Source organism: Myotis nattereri, assembly GCF_964212035.1.
Source record: "Myotis nattereri genome assembly, chromosome: 4".
Lineage (NCBI taxonomy): Eukaryota > Metazoa > Chordata > Mammalia > Chiroptera > Vespertilionidae > Myotis > Myotis nattereri.
The window spans coordinates 68,385,891-68,406,797 of NC_138079.1; the positions used below are offsets into that span (position 1 = coordinate 68,385,891).

General features: G+C 34.6%; 1 protein-coding gene across 6 annotated transcripts in view; it reads left to right on the plus strand.

Annotated features, from left to right (window-relative positions):
• The window catches only part of AP3S1 (adaptor related protein complex 3 subunit sigma 1), a 53,249-nt gene extending 32,768 nt beyond the window's left edge, over positions 1 to 20,481 (plus strand). For 2 of the 6 annotated variants that reach the window (XM_081088731.1, XM_081088734.1), the window contains 3 exons: positions 9,221 to 9,292; positions 10,459 to 10,566; positions 19,861 to 20,481. In XM_081088731.1, the coding sequence (XP_080944857.1) occupies positions 9,221 to 9,292; positions 10,459 to 10,566; positions 19,861 to 19,989 (309 nt within the window). In that variant the 3' untranslated portion in view covers positions 19,990 to 20,481. Of the gene's footprint in view, positions 1 to 9,220; positions 9,293 to 10,458; positions 10,567 to 14,030; positions 14,072 to 18,417; positions 18,466 to 19,860 lie in introns of all 6 variants that reach the window. The other 4 variants (XR_013995850.1, XM_081088732.1, XM_081088730.1 and 1 more) reach the window with 4 other exon arrangements.
• The last annotated feature ends 426 nt before the right edge of the window (positions 20,482 to 20,907 follow it).

The following is a 20,907-nucleotide window of genomic DNA, read 5'->3' on the forward strand; positions in this document are numbered from 1 at the left end:
TTGCCTGCACCTTGGGCCAGCCCTGGGCAGCTGTGGGGCTGAGGGGACTAGGGGACTCCAGTGGCAGGGTGCCGGCAGGGCTGAGGGGACTGGGTTCTGCCATCTTGTGGCTGTGGGTGCTGCCATCTTTCAGGGCGGGGTAGTCAATTAGCATAGTCTCTCCTTATTGGCTGTGGGCACCACCATCTTTGTGATGGTGTGAGGGTCAATTAGTATATTCCCTCTTTATTAGATAGGATGGCTGCTAATACTAATTTAGTATGAAATTGAGCATATCAGTTAATCTTTATAGACCTTGACTTTTTTTATCTGTAAACTATGCCTGTTTCAATTTGCTGTCTACAGAACTCATGAGATTGTCTGAAAGATCAGTGAATAAAAGCAAGCTAATAGTGGTTAAAGTCATTCAGACTCCACTTTGTACTGGTATATAACTTGGGACAAGTTGTTTAACCTCTTTGATCATATTTTTTTTTTTTTTTTTTTGCAAAATGGGGGTAATGATAATACCAACTCATAGAATAAGTACACGTATTAAAAAAGATATTGTATCCCTGGCTGGTGTGGCTCCGTTGGTAGGAGCGTCATCCTGTACATTGAATCTCAGGTTCGATTCCCAGTCAGGGCACATATCTAGGTTGTGGTTCAGTCCCTGGCTCTAGTCGGTATGCCGACTAGATGTTTCTTTCTCTCTCCTTTTCTCTTTCTCTGTCTCTGTCTCCTTTCTCTAAAAATCAAAGAACATGTCTTCAGGTGAGGATTAAAAAAATGATATTGTACATGAAGCTCGTGGAAAAAATGACTGACATAATTGTCAGTCATTTTTAGCTAACATCATTAAAGCATATACTTTTAAGGAAGTCATATAAAATATTATTTTATTAGTATACAAATTGAATTCAGATAAGAAGTCCTTTTATCTTTTTCACTTTTATAAGAATTTGTGAATCTTTTTATTCTACATATGTGTGTGATGGCTTTGGATAAATTCTACATGATGATAGAGTTATATGATAAGAAATAGACTTAGTTTGTAAGCCAAGAATACTTAGGTGGAGAAAGATCACCTAATCTTCCCAGTATCGCGTAGGAAATTGTGCTGAGGTAGGTGCTACCTAACATAGAATGGTGTGCCAGTGGAGGCCTTGCCCCACCCACCCCACATTATTATTCTGGAGGCTTGAAAACACCCTTGTCAGTGAGGTGACACATATACACTACTTAAGCTTTAGGTTGTATAGGTTCAGTTGCCACCTGTTTTTAAGTGTAATCTGGGAAACTCAGCTGATTAGCATGTGGGAGGTTGCAGCTTTCTTATTGGGCGGTTGTAGGATGGGGGTGTGGATATAACCCTGATCCCATGGGAAGGTGAGTTCTGGTGCAGTTCCTCCTGCTGGCAGAAGAGGGAGCACTGGCCCAGTTGGTTTATTTTCCAGGTAATCCAGAATGAGTGCCCAAGATCATTTTAGGAAAATTCTGCTTGCTACACTATACTATATTACCAGAGTATTAAAAATTTTCATGTTCAGTAAGATTTGTCATATATATATATATATATATATATATATATATATATATGAAACTAAACAATGTTTCTGTAAACAATTGAATTAGAGACTGTTAGACTGATTCAGCATTTCTAAGATTTTTTTTCTTATCTTTTTTTCTTGTTGAGAAGTCTAATTTTCAATAATTAGAAATGTAAACTTTACTTTTCTGTTATTTGCATTGCTACTTCTTCATGATACATCCTGGAATCAAATTGATGATACTTGCTTTTGGAGTTTACATGTTTTGTTGACATCTCAACAGTTCTCTTGGGAGGCATCATAGTGTGAAATTGGTGTTTGGAGTCCTATAGTATGGATTTGACTGTTGACTCTGTCATCTAACAGTTAAATGACTTTGAGCAAATTACTTAACCTTATCCATCCTGAATATTCTTATCTGTAGGGGCTGATATTCATACCTACCTTGCCAGCATTGTAAGAATTAGAGCTAATATATGTGAAGCTGGTGGCATAGAGCCTAGACTGTAGTAGACATTGTTATTATTCACTTAATAGTGGTGAAGGAAGTATTTTGGAACTCAGGTACTTAAGGTCAGAATTTTGGAGCTGGAAGCAACTTAAAATTTAATTGTTATCCTTCAAAATATGTTTGAGAGAGAGGAAACAACTTATAGTGTTTCTCTTTAAGGTGAATTCTTTATTTCCTAGTGTAGAATGGTAGGTTTTCAGGAAGGAATTGGATGTAGAGCAGAAGAGTTCCCTCTGAGCTTGGTTATTCAAGTTTTGGGGTTCCTTAAATTTTTATTTTTTAGAAATTAATTTAGATTTACAAAAGAATGGCAAATATAATACAAATAATTCTTCCCTATCCTATCTTCATCCAGATTCCCCAAATTTAACATCGTCCATATAACCAAAGCACAGTGATCAAAATCAGGAAGTTAACACTGATACTATTGTCTAACCTGAAGACATTATACAAAATTTGCCAACTGTCCCATTAATATAATGGTTTTTTTTTCATTCAGAGTTCAATTCAGGTAATATTGCATTTAATTTTCATGTCTCCTTTACTCTGCAGTAGTTCTTCGATTTTTGTCTTTTATTCATGTCTTTCATGCCTTGATTCTTTGAAGAGTACTGGCCAGTTATTTTGTAGAATATTCTTCAGTTTGGATTTGTTTGATATTTCTTAATAATTAAATCATGTTACGTATTTTTGGCAAGAATACCATAGAAGTGATGTTACTTCCTTTTTAATGCATCATATCAGGAGGTACATGATATCATTTTTGTCCCATTACTTGTGATATTTATTCTGATTTCTTGGTTAAAATAGTACCTGTCAGGTTTACTGTAAACTTCCATTGTCCCTTCGTGCTTAAAAGTATTTTTTAGGGAGTAATTTAGAGACTACATAAATACTCTTTTCCTAATCATGTTTTTGGTCATTAATTTAACTTCTTTTTTAAAAAAAAATATATTTTATTGATTTTTTACAGAGAGGAAGGGAGAGAGATATAGAGTTAGAAACATCGATGAGAGAGAAACATCGATCAGCTGCCTCCTGCACATCTCCCACTAGGGATGTGCCCGCAACCAAGGTACATGCCCCTGACCGGAATCGAACCTGGGACCTTTCAGTCCGCAGGCCGACGCTCTATCCACTGAGCCAAACCAGTTTTGGCTCTTCCCTAGCTTATTGGTATATTTTTAGTGGCATATTTTATTCTTGTTTTGAATGAAACCAATTATCTCTCTGGAACAGCGTTTCTCAACATGTGGGTCACGACCCCTTTGGGGGTCGAATGACCCTTTCACAGGGGGTCACCTAAGACCATCGGAAAACATATATATAATTACATATTGTTTTTGTGATTAATCACTATGCTTTAATTATGTTCAATTTGTAACAATGAAATTGGGGGTCACCACAACATGAGGAGCTGTATGTATTAAAGGGTCGTGGCATTAGGAAGGTTGAGAACCACTGCTCTAGAATATCTTGCTGCTAAGAAAATATTTTTTTTTAGACCATTTGCCAGTCTATTTGTATTAAGTTTATTCCTACTATTCTTGGGCTTAAAACCTTTTCTATCTTATAACTTGTTAGTTTTACATTTATGTACTTCATTTAATATTATAGCTTAAAAACAGTAGGATAAAGTCCTCCTAAAATTTAACAGAAGTCCCCAAACTCAGAAAGAAATTTTATATATAGTATTATAGTACTAGCTAATGTATATATAGTACTTTTTTTAGTGAGACACTGTTCGCAGCCCTTTATATTTATTCATTTAATCACTAAAACAACTCTATGGGATAGGTGCCATGAATATGCCCAAATGAAGAAACTGAGACTTAGAGTTAAATCGCTGTTTTGTTTAAACTAGGTATTATTAAAATGAAAGAAAATGTAAAACACAATTCTCTTAGTAAATTAAAAATAATTTTTCTTCCACTAGTCTTTGAATTCCTTGAAGCCATAGATTAATGAGTAGCTATTTAGTAAATAATTATTATATTGAAATTGACTTTAAACTTTATATTATTTTAAAAATGAAACACAAGAGGGTGCTATTTACTATTCACTACTAGTGTTTTGCTTTTAAAAAAATATTTGTCCTTGTGAAATAGAGTGCAGTAGCAACTTTATTATTATTATTATTTTTTGTTCTGGCTAGAACCATTAATTTATTTTCTTATATTTTTTACTTCAGCTTATAAATTATTAGTTTTGTATTGGCCTTCTCCGTGTAACAGATTGGCAGTGTGTATCTATTTGGGGGGCACTAGATTTCTAATTATATTAAGTAATTTTGCTAAATGAAAAGAAAAGTAATGGAAATTTTTTTAAAAAATCTTTATTGTTGAAAGTATTAGATATGTCCCCTTTTTTCTCCCACTGACCCCTTTATTGCCTGCCCCTGCCCTCCCACCCCATACCTCCAACACCGTACTGTCTGTGTCCATGTGTTATTCATATTGGAAAGTTTTTTGGTTTTTTTGTTTTTTATTCTCTCTCTTTTTTTTTAATTAAATCTTTATTGTTCAGATTATTACATTTGTTCCTCTTTTTTCCCCCCCATAACTCCCCTCCTCCCAGTTCCCGCCCCACCCTCCGCCCTCACTCCCCACCCACTGTCCTCATCCATAGGTGCACGATTTTTGTCCAGTCTCTTCCCGCATCTCCCACACCCCTTTCCCCCACAAGAATAGTCAGTCCATTCCCTTTCTATGTCCCTGATTCTATTATAATCACCAGTTCATTCTGTTCATCAGATTATTTATTCACTTGATCCTTAGAGTCACTTGTTGATAGATGCATATTTGTTGTTCATAATTTGTATCTTTACCTTTTTCTTCCTCTTCCTCTTCTTAAAGGATACCTTTCAGCATTTCATATAATACTGGTTTGGTGGTGATGAACTCCTTTAGCTTTTCCTTATCTGTGAAGCTCTTTATCTGACCTTCAATTCTGAATGATAGCTTTGCTGGATAAAGTAATCTTGGTTGTAGGTTCTTGGTATTCATCACTTTGAATATTTCTTGCCACTCCCTTCTGGCCTGCAAAGTTTCTGTTGAGAAATCAGCTGACAGTCGTATGGGTATTCCCTTGTAGGTAACTGAGTTTCTTTCTCTTGCTGTTTTTAAGATTCTCTCTTTATCTTTTGCTCTTGGCATTTTAATGATGATGTGTCTTGGTGTGGTCCTCTTTGGATTCCTTTTGTTTGGGGTTCTCCGCGCTTCTTGGACCTGTAAGTCCATTTCTTTCACCAGGTGGGGGAAGTTTTCTGTCATTATTTCTTCAAATAGGTTTTCAATATCTTGCTCTCCCTCATCTTCTGGCACCCCTATAATTCTGATGTTGGTACGCTTGAAGCTGTCCCAGAGGCTCCTTACACTATCCTCGCATTTTTGGATTCTTTTTTCATTTTGCTTTTCCGGTTGGGTGTTTTTTGCTTCCTCGCATTTCAAATCATTGACCTGATTCTTGTGCTCCTCTGGTCTACTGTCGGGAGTCTGTATAATATTCGTTATTTCAGTCCGTGTATGCTTAATTTCTAGTTGGTTCCCCACCATAACATCGAGGGTCTCATTAGTTTTCTTGTAGATCTCATTAAGTTTATCGGCGGCTTCTAAACAGTTCTTGAGAGACCTTAAAAGTGTGGTTCTGAACTCTATATCTTCCATTGACAATTTTGTCCTGTTTCTTTGTCTCCACATTTTGTTATGCTTTCTTGGTGCACCCCCTAGTGGTCTTTGTGCGCAGTCTTATAGTTAATCCTTGATTGTTGTAGCTAATGCCAGGGAGGGTTTGACCTCCAGGCCAAGTGGCTGTGAATATCTGGAAAGTTTTTTGAAGAGGGTCTTTGATTTCTTTAAAGCCAAATTTGACATTTGAGTTCATTAAGTCTTAGGAATTATTTTCCTAAATTAAGAATATGTAATTATGACATTTTACTGAAGACCAGTTGTAGCAAGAAACCTGCTATTTAGAATTTACTCTTTGTCCCATTGGATCACCTCTGAATAGGGTGTCCATACATTTCAATATGCTAGGAACAGTCCTGCTCACATCTGTTGTTGCAAGCTGTTGTTTTATTACAATAACATTGCATCTATTATTATAACATAACTAGAGGCCTGGTGAATTAAATTCATGCATGGGTACGGTCCGTAGGCCTGGCCGGTGATTGAAGCACGAGCGTCTGGAGTGGAAGGGCAGGTTCCAGCTGACCTCTGGGCCCTGGGCAGCACCTGGGCACCCGCTCACACCCACCTTAGCCTGGCGCCGCCCACTCACCTGCTTCACTATCCCGCTGCAGTCCCGCTCTCGTCGGACCTATCACTACCAGCAGTGCCTCCACTGCCACTTGCTGCCAGTACCACATTGCCAGTGACCGCCATATTCTGTGCTGCCCCTGGTAGTCAGCGCAAGTCATAGTGAGCGGTTGAATTCCTGGTCTCCTGGTTGAACTCCTGGTCTCCCAGTTAAACTCCCGGTCGAACGAGCGCCCAATGGGACAATTTGCATATTAGGCTTTTATTATATCCTATATAATAAGAGAGAAATATGCAAATTAGGCTGGGACATCATGACCAACTCAGAGCAAGCCCCTGGCCCCAATTACACACACCACACAAAAGGGCTGGGGGCACGGCTCAGAACCCCCACCCCCACCCCCTCAGCCCTGGTGCGGCCCAACCCTGAGGCTACTCCTACCAGGGATTTGATGGCAGGCACACTGCGCTGCCTGCCCTGGGAGCAACACCCCCAGTGGACCCACAGACTTGCCCAGCGGGGCGTGCTCTGAGCTGCCGTGGCCAGACTGTGGCTAGGGCTGCTCCCCACAAGCCGTCAGTAGGACACCCCCTGAGAGCTCCCAGACTGTGAGAGGGGGCAGGCTGGGCTGAGGGACACCCACCCAGTGAACAAATTCCATGCACCGAGCCTCTAGTAGGATAATAATAATTAATGGCTGCTCTTTTTCACTCTTAATACTGCCCCCCGCCCCCAATTTGGATGATAAATTGAATAGTTTACTCTGTCTGTGAAAGCTGCCATTGAGAAAGGTAGTGGGAATAGGAAATACAAATAGGTAGAATTTTAGAAATTGTTTGTATCAGAGGTCCCAAGGTCATCTGAATGATTTACTAGGATTCACAGGACTCAGAAGTTGCTAGGCTCATGATGAGGGTTTATTGTGAAAGGATACAGAGTAAAATCATGAAAAGGAAAAGTCTGATGGAACCAGGTGCAATCTTCCAGGTGTCCCTTCCCACTGGAGTCACACAGATGTGCTTAATTCCCCCAGAAGTGATATATGATGATATGTGCAAAGTGTTCCCAACCAGGGAAGCTCATCTTAGCCTGGGTGTCCAGAATTTTTATTGGGGCAGTCATATAGGTATGTAGCACCTGTGTGACTGACCTTGATTATTAAGTTCCTGAACCTCAGAGAAAAAGAGATGTTTGCCATAAATCATATTGGTAGCATAAACTGCTCTTACTGTACAGTGTGGCCCAAGTCCACAGGCCCATTAAACACTCTTGTCAGACAGAATTTTCCAAGGGCTTGGTTCCCAGGAGCTAGCTGAGGGCTAGTCTGAAATCAGATCATTTCGGGGAATGTGTAGGTTTCAGCAAGCCATGTTGGCTGAGTTAATCCTTTCTCATATGTGGTCATAGAAGGTATTCAAGCCAGAGTTTGAACCCAGGAAGTCTGATTCCAAAGACTCGGTTCTTTCCCTAACTAATATTTAGAGATCTTTTATACTGATTTGCTAATTGGAAATTACTGGTTACATTAGATGTGATAGTGACTTGGACTATGCCCATCTATCCTGATAAAATTCTTCTTTTTAAAAAATATGGTTTTTTGCCCTAACCGGTTTGGCTCAGTGGATAGAGCGTCGGCCTGTGGACTGAAGGGTCCCGGGTTCGGTTCTGGTCAAGGGCATGCACTTTGGTTGTGGGCACATCCCCAGTGGGGGGTGTGCAGGAGGCAGCTGATCGATGTTTCTCTCTTATCGGTGTTTCTGGTTCTCTATCCCTCCCTCTTCCTCTCTGTAAAAATCAATAAAATATATTTTTAAAAAATATATGTTTTTTATTGATTTGAGAAAGAGAGAGACTTCAGTACGAGGGAGAAATATCAATTGGTTGCCTCCCACACACACACCTTACCAGAGATTGAATCCACAACCTGGGCATGTGCCCTGACTGGGAATCAAAACAGTGACCTTTTGGTTCATGGGACTATGCTCAACCAACTGAGCCACACAAGCCAAGGCCCGATAAAATACTAATAAGCTTTCTTTTTCCTCACATGAGGATAGGGAGCTTGATTTGAGTATTTTCCAGTGCTTTGTAGGTAAAAGGTGCTAAGAATTTCTAATTCTTTTTTGTTTTTTTTAATATATTTTATTGATTTTTTACAGAGAGGAAGGGAGAGAGATAGAGAGTTAGAAACATCGATGATAGAGAAACATCGATCAGCTGCCTCCTGCACATCTCCTACTGGGGATGTGCCCGTAACCCAGGTACATGCCCTTGACCGGAATCGAACCTGGGACCTTTCAGTCCACAGGCCGACGCTCTATCCACTGAGCCAAACCGGTTTCGGCAAAAGAATTTCTAATTCTTATTTTCAGCAAAGTTGTTTTATATATTAATGTATTGAAAAGTAGTTTACATGAAGAATAGTTTATAATTACTTACTTTGCACTTAATATAATGTTTTAATTAAAAACAGATATCCTATATAATAAAGAAGTAATATGCAAATTGACCAACATGCCCTCACAAGATGGCCGCCCCCATGTTGTCACAAGATGGCCAGCAGGGGAGGACAGTAGAGGGTAATTGGGCCAGCAAGAGAGGGCAGTTGGGGCGATCAGGCTGGCAGGGGAGGGGGTGATCAGGCTAGCAGGCAGGCAAGCGGTTGGTAGCCAGCAGTCCCGGATTGTGAGAGGGTTTTAAATTGGCAGTCAGGCATCCCCCGAGTGTTCCCAGATTGGAGAGGGTCCAGGCTGAGCTGAGGGTCACACACACCCCTCCTGTGCACGAATTTCATGCACCGGGCCTCTAGTGTAATAATAGATTTATAAAAGTTTTTGTCACAAGATTGTCTGCCTTGTAGATAATAGATTTGAATGAACTTACACAGTTCTCAAAAGCTTTTAACTTTTTCCTTTTTCCTTAGGTATTTGTGGAAACATTAGACAAGTGTTTTGAAAATGTCTGTGAACTGGATTTAATTTTCCATGTAGACAAGGTACTACTTCTATATTGTTAAATCTTCTAAGCTTTTAGTTTGTGTGTGGGGGGGAGGTTGGGGGTTAAAGGGGGGGATGAGGACACATTTGTAATACCTTAACTAATAAAAAAAAAAAAATCTTCTAAGCTTTTTACCTGAGAAAAATGTTGTTTTATTTGCCAAAGTAAAAATGGATTTAGTGAATAAGGCTATTTTTATTCTCTTCCTAGGATTGTGTGAATGGAGGAAATTACATTTAACTGGATTTTTAAGGATTAGTAGATATTTTTCACAGACAGAAAAGGAGAGGTGGCTCTTTTTTGGAAGTTTGATTGCTAAGTGGGAGATCAAAAACAAAGAAATCAATTTAGGAATCTGTTGCAGTAGTCCAGAAAGAAATGAACTAAGACAGTATAGTAAGGATGAAAGAGAGTAGAGTAGTACCCTGATAGCCTATTGAAAGCTGGAGGTAAGAGAAGGGAAGAATGACTGAGTTTTCTAATCAGTATTATTGGGTATTGGTAATACAGAATTTAGAAGAAAGAGATTCCACTTTTACTATATATAGATTTTTTTCTGTATTAAGTTTATGTTAATTTGAGTTATTAAGCCATTGAATAAAATAGTCTGAAATAAGTGGCATAAATTTTTAGCAAAAAAGTGATTTTAAAAAATTACCTTACCTTCGGCCTGGTCGGTGTGGCTCAGTTGAGCGTTGACCTGTGAACCAAGAGGTTGCAGTTCGTTTCCCAGTCAGGGCACATGCCCAGGTTGTGGGGTGTACAGGAGATAGCTGATCGGTGATTCTCTCTCATCATTGATGTTTCTATCTCTCACTTCTTCTCTCTAACAAAATCATTAGGTAGCTAATATTTATTGGTCATTTACTTTGTTTTGGGTACTTCCATGGATGACCTCATTTAATTTTTTCAGCAATCTATGAAGGAGATACTATTATTATCTCAGTTTTATAGCCCATTAAAATAAGACTTAAAGAGGTTATATATAACTACCTAAAACTTCACAGTAGTGATGAAAGTGGGTTTTAAGCCTTCATTCCAAATTATTTTATTATACAGCTCATAAAGTAGACACAGCAGTATTTAAACCAAAAACTACTGGAATTATGAAATGTTTTTGTAGTGAGTTTTCTCTATAGGTGTGTATTACTTTTTTCCCTTTAGGTTCACAATATTCTTGCAGAAATGGTGATGGGGGGAATGGTATTGGAGACCAACATGAATGAGATTGTTACACAAATTGATGCACAAAATAAACTGGAGAAATCTGAGGTAAGAACGGAAAGTGCTCTAGTTAGTGAAGGTGGTAAACATGGTCATAAATTATGCATGATTTATAGTTTTCACTGTTTGTCCTTTAGTATCACCTTTAGGTACAATTGGTATACTTGTCCAGTTTTTAAGTGGGATATACATATTGTAGTATGCCAGATGTTCTGTGGCTACTACCCACCAAGTAGTTGTGCATCCTTCTTTTAGCCATGGTCATACCTGCCTTGGGTAATTAACACAATTCCAAATTCTTACTGCTTAAAAATGAAATTATTTACTTAAAAATGGAATATTAGCTTTCTAAAACATTAGTCAGTAATTATCAAGGACATCTTAGAACTTATATTTTAAAGATATATAAGTTGAGCATTATAAAACTATTTCTGGAAGAGGAGAGAAAAGGCAATGGAATTCTCATGAGGAAATAATAAGTTATAATAGGTGCTTAGCAAGCCTGAGTACATATTGAAAAGGGAAATTCAGTGCCTTAATCTTTTAATTCTGGATCTTACCCAAAGGTTACTGACCAGTTTGCTAAATCATATATTTTATTCGTTGATACATATATTCATGGCTTTTATTGCATTCTATAAAGGAAAGATTTGGTTAGTTATGCAGTGCTAACTTTGTGCTGTTAGGTTAGGTGAATGGGGACCAGCCAGCACTTTAGCATTGTATAAAACCCTACTGTAGATTTAGTGACTCCTCCCACATGTACTAGGCTGAATATTAGTGACAGGTGCTTTAGCAGAGCCACTCCAGTTCACATTATTTTGGTTATTTATTACTGTAGCAGAAGTTTAGATAGATAACATCTTAATATCTCATTCAGTGATATGTATGTTTGAGGATACTCTTACCTTTGGTATTAATAGTCATAACTCAGATTAGGAAAATATATTTTAAAATTATTAGGACAAGTTCAGATGTTTGATTGGTATAAAGTATTATAAAAGCAACAAGATATTAAAACTGTTAGCATTAATTTACAACAGGTGAGTTCTGAAGAATTATTATTTTATTGGTACTTTAAAGGATCAGTTTAATACAAATAAATACTATGCTCATTAGAACTGAATAAAACACAGGATGATGGATAAATCTGAAATCTGAGGGTTAGAAACAGTTGAAACTTTGATAAAAACATTTTCCAGTGTTTTATTTAAAATTTCTTCTTATCTCAAATTACCATCCCTATTGGTTTTCCAAAGGAGAGACTTATAATAGTGAAGAGCTTAAAATTATGGCTCTTTTAAATAACTATGTATTTTGTGTGTTCTATAGCCAATTTTTCAAGTATTGTTTTTGAAAGGGGAAAATATAAACTAGATTAAACTAGGACAAGGATAACAATTCAGAATATTATTTAGTGTGGTTGGTTTGCAATATATAATGTATAATAAAAGATTTACTATAAACTCTAAGCTGTAGTTTTTTAAAGTCTTAAAATTATAATTTGAAAATTTCTTTTTACACACAATCTGGTTTATTGGCTCATTTTACATGCACACCAAATATATATGCAAATATAAATATTTCAATGTACAAATTTACATGGGACTCACAAATCACCCCCTTGTCTTTCATCCAGCACCCAAACCTGTGCTCTATCCCGGCTCCACTTTGGGATGAAGTTCACAGGGGGCTGGCACTAGAGGGTAGGAATCTGGAGGAGGGAGAGGTCCTGCTCCCCTTTCTTCACAGGTACCTCCGAAAGGTCCTGTCCTTTCTCAGTGGCACCATAGGACAGAAGGCTAAATACCTCCACTCCCTCTCTGCCGCAACTCAAATCCCAGATGTCTTCTCTAATCCATCTCGCCAATTTATATCATCTGTTAAACTTTTCATTACAAAACGATGGTTACAGATTTTAAATGCCAAGAGACAGACAGTGACACAATCCATTAATCACTATAAAATGAATGGATGTGATAATTTGTCAATTCTGTGTAATGATCTGTAAAAATATATAGACTTCTTTTCTGGAATTTTCACATTGAAAATTTCCAGGTATTTAAACTCCTTTCCATTAGTGGTGTCCTTTTCTTTTTTTTTTTTCTCCTTAGTGTGTGATGTATGTAATATTGACAAAAGTCATAAAAGACCTATAATAATTGCATAATGGATATTTGGTTTTTGGTTATTCAGTGATATTTTTTTAAGCAGTTTTTTAATTTATAAAGAGCAGTGAAATGCAGAATTTACATTTTTGATAGAAAGTTATAAGAATATTATACTATTTTAAATAGTTCTGAATATTAGTGAATACTCCCATTTTTCATCCACTAATAATCTTTTAATATATAGTTAGTTGTTAACTGCTACCACATTAGTTTTGTTTTGTTTTTTGTCTCCTTTATAAGAAAGTATATTTTAAATCTGATTGGGGATAAAACCCAACATATGTTCAGTAAGTGTTTCTCTATATGTGATGTCTGCTAATATTTAGTTATAAAAAAGTCAAAGTGAGGCTATTTAGTCCTGATCATATTTTAAGAAATTGTGTTGAAATATAATGTTGACTTTTTGTAATTTTTCAGTAATTTTCATATATTTTAAGTATCTTTGGAAGTCTACCAGCTTTATTTTAGACACACTGAAATGTCAGAAATTTTCATGTGAGTTCTATTTCCAGGTTACTTAAATTGGTTATATCTACCAAACATATGAATGCAGAATAACACAAAATTACTAATTTAATTAAGATCTATTATGTAAACAAAAACTTACCATGAAAGGCTTAATTAAAATTCAGAGTATCATAATTGATGACAAGATCTGGTTATCTTTTTTTTAAAGTTAATTTGAGTGATATGTAGAATAGCATTTATCTTTTAAAAATCAGCCTGGGTTTAATTTAAGATAAGCTCTTAAAATATAACGTAGATCTATCTAGGTGCCTTTACTTTGTCAGATTTCAAAGATTTTATTATTTTGGGTTAATGGTAGTATCAATCAAAAGAGAACAATCAAAAGTGAACCAATTTCATTCCCAAAACCTAGACAGGTAGGAGCAAAGATCACCCAGATCTTTAACCATGTGTACGCAATAAGCTTCTGTAGACACAAACAGCGGACCTTTTTAATCAAATTCAAAATATCGTGGCAATTAACTGGTTAAAGAGAGAAGAAGCAAAGATATGCTTTCAGTGTATTTTCAGCTATCCTGCTTTGATAGAAAAATGGTTTGCTTGTAACATTGGGATCTTGTGAAAGGAGGGGTTAAGCTGGGCAGTTGGTGGGATTTGGGAAGAGTCTAAAAGGCACCCAGGAAGCTGCCTAGGAATGAAAGGACTCCCTGTGGGTGGAGGATGGGTTGGGGAGACTTGTTAGTATTTATGTATTTCATGTTATTTTTAAGATGAAAAATGACTCTGATTTTAGTTACTACTTTTTTAAAGTTAGTCCTCTTTTTTTTCCGAACATCCTGATCTTTCTAGCTCTTTCCATTCTTCTCTTTACAGACCTTTATCTTTCAATCTCCCAGACAGGACAGGTAGACAAGGTATTGCTGACTTTGAGAAAAATGTACTTTAACAAAAGGGAAAGCAAAATGATGTCAAAGGCAATTAATTATGTAGGCCAGACTCAAAAATTCTTTGTGTTAATGAACCCATATAGTCCCTGTAGCCTATTTTTCATTCTAGTTTCTCCTTGTAGTTTCCTCATCTTTTATTGGACTTAGTGTATTTTTCTAGTATATCATCAATGTCATTTTTGTTCTTTTTTGTCTGCCTGCATTGTGAAAGGAAAGATTAAGTTTTTTGTTATTATTTTTAAACATTGTCATTTAACTGACAAATTACATTTTGTAGAAATGACAATTTATTTGGTATGTTAAATTTAGAATTTATTTTGAGCATCATGTGGCAGAACCAATCTTACTTTAACACTCATAGATTTTTTCCCCTCATCTTTCTAAATTAGGATTCTAACACAAAATTGCCTTCTGGGTTTTAGAAACTGTGAATTTAAAACCCAAAAGCTGAGCCTTCAAAGTTTTGCATACAAAGTAGGAAGCAGTGAAGGCTTAGAACGGTGACTGTTAAATAGTACTGCAATTCCAAAGTTTTAACAGAATTGCTTTTACTAGTTTTGACTAATAGGTACATATTAAAAGTAGCCAATAAAAAACAAGATCAGAAATTATTAAAATTGAATTAAATGTTCTAAAAAGTGGAATTAAATATATTTACCAAAATAAAGTGGATTTCTACTGTAGGAACCTTCTAACATCCAAACATGTCGTAATAAGACAAAAAATATTATAAACTTTGAGTGTTTTTGCAAAGCATATTGGCAAATATTAGAAATGTTTTTAATAGACTCCTAGCTTTATGAAACTAAATTTTCTCTGAAAAAAATTTTTTATACCATAAGTTAACTGTTTGAATTACTTTTTAAACATTTCTCTGTAGATGAGCAACAACTTTTTTGTACAAAGCCATTTCAGGAAAAATGAAAATGTTTATAGGACCCCATTTAAAAACTTCAAAATAAAAATACTTTATTGAGCCCCATGAAGGAAAAAAATCTATCAACTTAACAAGTTAGATTACCTACTTTATAATCAGGAAAATCTCATTGAGAATATGGCATAGCTATTTAGCTGCTAAATTATTGCTTTCTGGATGTGTTTGAGAAGCAGCATCAGAGAGATGATTTTCTAAGATCTTATCCCAGGATCATAGGCTATATCATGAAGCTGGGTGTACCACATTTGGTCCCTAGATCCATATTACTTTATCCTTGCAATAGAAAATAAATAAATCATTCTGTTGATCCAAATCACTGCCAATGTTCCAGTTTTTAATTTATATTAAATTGCTATTTTCTAACAAAGAACCATCAACCACTTGGGTCTTTTAACTTCCATACCTAGAACTAGTAATTAGCTTTTTTACTTTTTAAAATCAAGTTTCTATTTTTAAAGAGTATAGAATAAGAAAAGGGACTTAAGTAACAGATGTTGGGAAGTCAACCTGTGAGTTGGTTCTGCCCCTCTATGTTGACATGCAGTCATTCTGTTCTACAAAATTACAGTGGGGACCCCTGAAGTCAAAACTAGTTATATTAAATCCATGAATGGCATTAGTCTACTATATTATTTTCACACAGGCACTTCCTGTGCTAGAAATTAAACTATAAGTGAAGATCATATAAAATATTCTAATATTGAAAAAATTTTTAATAAAATACCATATTCTTACTCACTAGAGGATTGTCATCAGTATTTCTCATCTCTTTGTTTATAATTGCAGTATTAAAGCACTGCCCTTAAAGCAAAGAGCAAGCCTCTTATAAGTTCCCAGATTAAAAGTTATTTTACCATACATTCAGAAATAAAATATTGGCATTTTCTATTCCATTCAAAACATGTTTAAAAATCTGCCATTATTTTGTTAATGATTTTGAGTCTGAAATCATTTAATATTGTGTTTATTAATGTTGATGTTCTTTCACTTTGCTGTTAGGTCAAAATTTTGACTGTGCATATACCAACTTCCAGCAGGAAGGGTGGGTAAAGGTTTTAGTATGTACAAGTTATTCCAACTACCATCTTCTTATGCTATATTTCAGGCTTAAAAAATATTTTAAGATGGTAGGTTGGTATTTTATGTCTTAGATAAAATAAATATTTAGATTCTTTCCTTTCCCCTTCAAGAAAGTTAATTGCTATTGCATGAGGAAAAGGGAGCTTTCAGATTTTTTAAAAATATATTTTAGTAATGCTGCTTTTTTAGTTTTGCTTGCACATATTTTGTTTATTTTTGGGTCTGGCAATTTAAAAACAAAATTTAAAAAAATCATATCCATCCATTATTATCTTTGTGATTCCAGTGCTTGAAATTTCCAAGAGTATGTCTGTATAAGTCTTCTATCTGTTTGGCCTCATTTTGGTATACTTGCAGACTTCATTTTGTTTTCTTTCTCTTAATTCTGTTAATTTATTTAATCTCATGGGAGAGAAAACATGACCATTCTTTTATATACTGTACTTCATTCCTTCATCTAATTCATACTCTTAACAGCTTTGGGTTCATATATTTGTTTTTGTTAGTGGAATTGCTGCAGTTTACGTGCCATGGTGGTGCTCAAGTAAAATAACATAGATGGAAACAAGTTATTTCTCCAGTAGGATTTCATTCCTTTTTTTTTCTGCTTGTGTCAACTATGTAATCCTAAATCTTTAAGAACTATGTTGTACTGTCATTTTACATTTTAAATTGTATTAATTACTAAGAAGTCAGGTAAACTTCATTTCTATAAATTTGAGTGTAAGTTTTCTTGTTGCTTTGAATATATCTTTACTGAGAAGAAAACTAAGATGAAAATTATATTTCAGTGTTGGCAAATTGATTTTCTAATGGCAAATTATGATTTATTCTTTAATAAAATGTTTCAGACTTCACTTTCATGGAAGTCTGAAAATGAAATTGATTTTATAGCAGTTAGGATGTTGACTACCTGGTAACATGAAGTTTGTTTTTTTTAAGCCCTAAGTTTTTGTATATAAACATTAACAGCTCATATAAGCATCTACTTAGTAATCAACAGTCCTTCTTGTATTTTTCCTTAACATTTTGTATTCTGTAGAATCTGCTTTCTTAAAATGTTTCTTTAATTAAAACCTAATTGACATACACATCACAATTTTAAAATTTTGTACCATTTAAATTCATGACATTCTACACAAAAGTATTGAACATGCTTGAGAAATAATTTGATTCTCTTAATCCATTTGCGTGTTCTGAGTAGTTATCATCCTTTGCATGTCTATGGCTTGCTGCTTATGTTTAAAAGAATTGTAATTTGTTGTACTTAGAAACTTCTTTTGGTTTTACATAATAAGAACTTGGCACAAATACACTATTTAAATCTATTGCTCTATTGATTTTATATATTCTCATTAGTAGCCAACTGTTGACACCATCTTTGGTCACAAAGAAATTACTTAATCTAATGAAACCTAACAGACTGCATTTTTATTCTCATTTTCTCTGCTTAAGTTAAGTTTAGCTGTTCATGATATAGAGTATTATGGAAAAGAAGGCTTCTTGACAATTATATTTAGTTTAATACTGAAAACAATTACTTTAACTATTTATAATATAAATCATAGCATCCAGTAAAATACACACATATTTACCTTTTCTCTTTTTCACAAAATCCTCTAATAATTTATACCTTTAAAAATATTTATATTTAAATATCTTAATCAATACTTTTCTATAGCCTAGTCATCATTTGTACCCTGTATAGAAATTTCAAAGTAACAATAGTGGCAAATTGGTTTGTTATTTAGAAAAATTATAAAATTTATTCTACCTGGAAAAATGATACTAGTTCCAGGATATCTGTGATTTTGTAAAATAATTTTTGTGCCCTTGGCAGACAACATCCTGTTAAAAGGAAGAGAGCCTATAACATGGGAAAGCTATTTGAACTTAATTATTCTTTGATTCTCTTGAAATGATCAGCTTAAAGACCCTTTTCAATATGATTTATGCTACCCTAAGTAATGTTCATATATATCTTTGTCTTTGGGGGCAATGGGAGAAAAGTAAATTGTAACAAAATCTGCATTACTTCAGGTAGGTATAAATGTAGAGGTCAATAAAATTTTTAATAATACATCAAAACAACTAATCCCTATTAAATTATAGAAATTGAAGACCCCGCTCTAGTAAGTCTCTAATTGCGAATGGAGTGTTTCGTCCATATCACCCTTAGCATTGCCTGTGTAAACCACCTCTATTAATACTACTTTACTGATTTTATTTCCAATTCTGACTTGATAATCCATGGCTTTTATTTCATTGCTTAACAATGTTTGTATCCTTTATTCAGCAAATAGTTTACACTGGCCTATTTTGTATCAGTCAAGATTTTTCTCAGGTAACAGCTTTATTATTATTTTTTTAATTAACAAAAGAGGTAGGATTACATAAGAAAAATGAGCTAAAATTACAAAACGGGACTTTAAAACTAGTGTCTCTAATAACATGAACATTGCTTCTTATATAGGAGTGGGCTAAATTAGGTTTACAGTTGTAAGCAAAGTAGAGTTTATTCTTATATTATTATTATTTAGTTATTATTTGTATTATTTTCCATACAAACAACTGTAAACCTACTGTTGCCAACCCCTGTATATATGTAATCTAATCAAAGTTGAAGATTTGTTTTTGTTACTTAATTGTCATCTTTGTGCAAGACAATGTATGGCACAGAATTGAGATGTTTGTTGGCTTTATTATATAGCATGACTAAAAACTGATGAAATTGAATTGGTATATAAATTAATCCTTAAAAATACAAATACTGTTATTGTAGCTACTTGAGAAAAATGATATGTGTTCATTTTTCTTTTATTTTTAAGCACATTTTCTTTCAAAATTACTTCACAAAATTATAAATTTTCCTACTAAGATAAAAGCCAAATATTGTACAATAATGGTACTGAGAATTTTAAATTTTATTTATAAATTTTAAATTTTATATATGCTATCTTTTACATTTATGCTATTCTTTAAATTTGTATTTTGTAAACTAAACATATGTTGTTGAATCCACTTGTTATGACAGAATATTTTTAATTGTTATATCTTTACTAATGCATCAAAGGTTGGAATGATCCTCTTGTTGCAGTTTCATTTTTCGGCAGACCTGTTCTCTTTGGATTGGGGCTTTACTTTAAAAGCCTGATTTTTTTTAAGTGTCCTAGAACTTTCTTTAAGTTTAGAATAGCCTCCATAATTTAATATATATATATATATATATATTGTTTTAAGGCATTAGCCTTAAGTAAAAAAACTAAACAAGTATGATCTATTACTTTTCATTTTTATTTCACAGCATGTATTGATAATAAATGTCATTTTAAAAGCAAAACCCCCGAATATATCATGATTGTTATGAGATGTTTAATAAAGAACTAATGTAAAATAATATGCTTCATGCTTATATGTCAGTTATATCAAGATATTAGGTAGAGATCCAGCTTTTAGTCATTTGAATATTATGTGTAATATACAAGTGGTACAGTTTAATTTGTGTTTAAATCTTTACATTATCATCGCATGTATTCACTGTATTTTTTAATGTGTCAACTGTTTTCTCTTTATAGATTAGTATTTCAATGTAACCATCCCATATCAATTCAAACTTACCATCTGGTCTCTAGCTTGTTATATGAAAATCTTTTATTATTGTCCTCCATTCTTAGTGTTTTTTGGTGAGCTACACCTGAGTTGTACATCTTCTTTTTCTTTTATTTGCTTTTGTATACAGGCTGGCTTAGCGGGAGCTCCAGCCCGTGCTGTTTCAGCTGTAAAGAATATGAATCTTCCTGAGATCCCAAGAAATATTAACATTGGTGACATCAGTATAAAAGTGCCAAACCTGCCCTCTTTTAAATAAAAAAAATTTAAAAGGCCACTCCCAGGTAAAATCCAGGGGGAAAAGTCATCTAAGTTTACCATGCAGTTGTTTACCAAAAATAGAGGAGAGTCTTACCTTTTGCTCTTGGATTTAAGTCAAGGTACTGTATAGAAGTTGTGTAAACTCAGTATGGCGGTTCAATGTTGTTTTTCTTGTTCAGTGATTTTAAAGAAATTGAGTAGTTTCAGTGTGATTTTTTTAAACAATTTCTTTTCTAAACTGCATTCCTATGCCCACCTAAGGCATGGTTCTATGTATTGGCAACAATAGTATTTCAAAAAGTGTTTGAAACATTTCTTTAAATTATGTACTACTCAAAATGTTGCTGGAGTTTTGTATGGATCACAAGTATAGCATTCCTTAATTCTTTCTGTTATTTGTCACAATTGTTATTTAAAGAATCAAGTATGTATTGCATGAAAACATTATGACCTTTTCCTCTTAGTTTAAATAAACTCCAAGGTAACTGGACTCTTAAAGCACCTTTCTGTTCGCCTGATATCTACTTTAGCAATAATTTTTTTATGACCCTCTTACTCAACAAAGTAAATAAAAGTGTATTTTATCACTGTTAAGCAGCTGTTAATGACAATGTGTTAAATTTATACTTATGTCTTTAATACAGTCAGACCTCAGTTCTCAAGCATCTCCCATCTCGAACAATTCAATTCTTGACCAAGTTATTCACGGAAAAAATGTCTCGGTTGTCAAACAAAACTTCAGTTCTCAACTGGACAACCCTTTCATGCGAATACCTGTATAATCAGTCACGTGTTTCTCAGGTGGCAAACAAAGGAGAGAATATGCAAGTTTGAGTCAGTTTACCACTAAACCTCACATTGTTAACATCTCAGGAAATTGTGCTATGAATATTTTTTGTTTTCTTTTGTTGCTGCT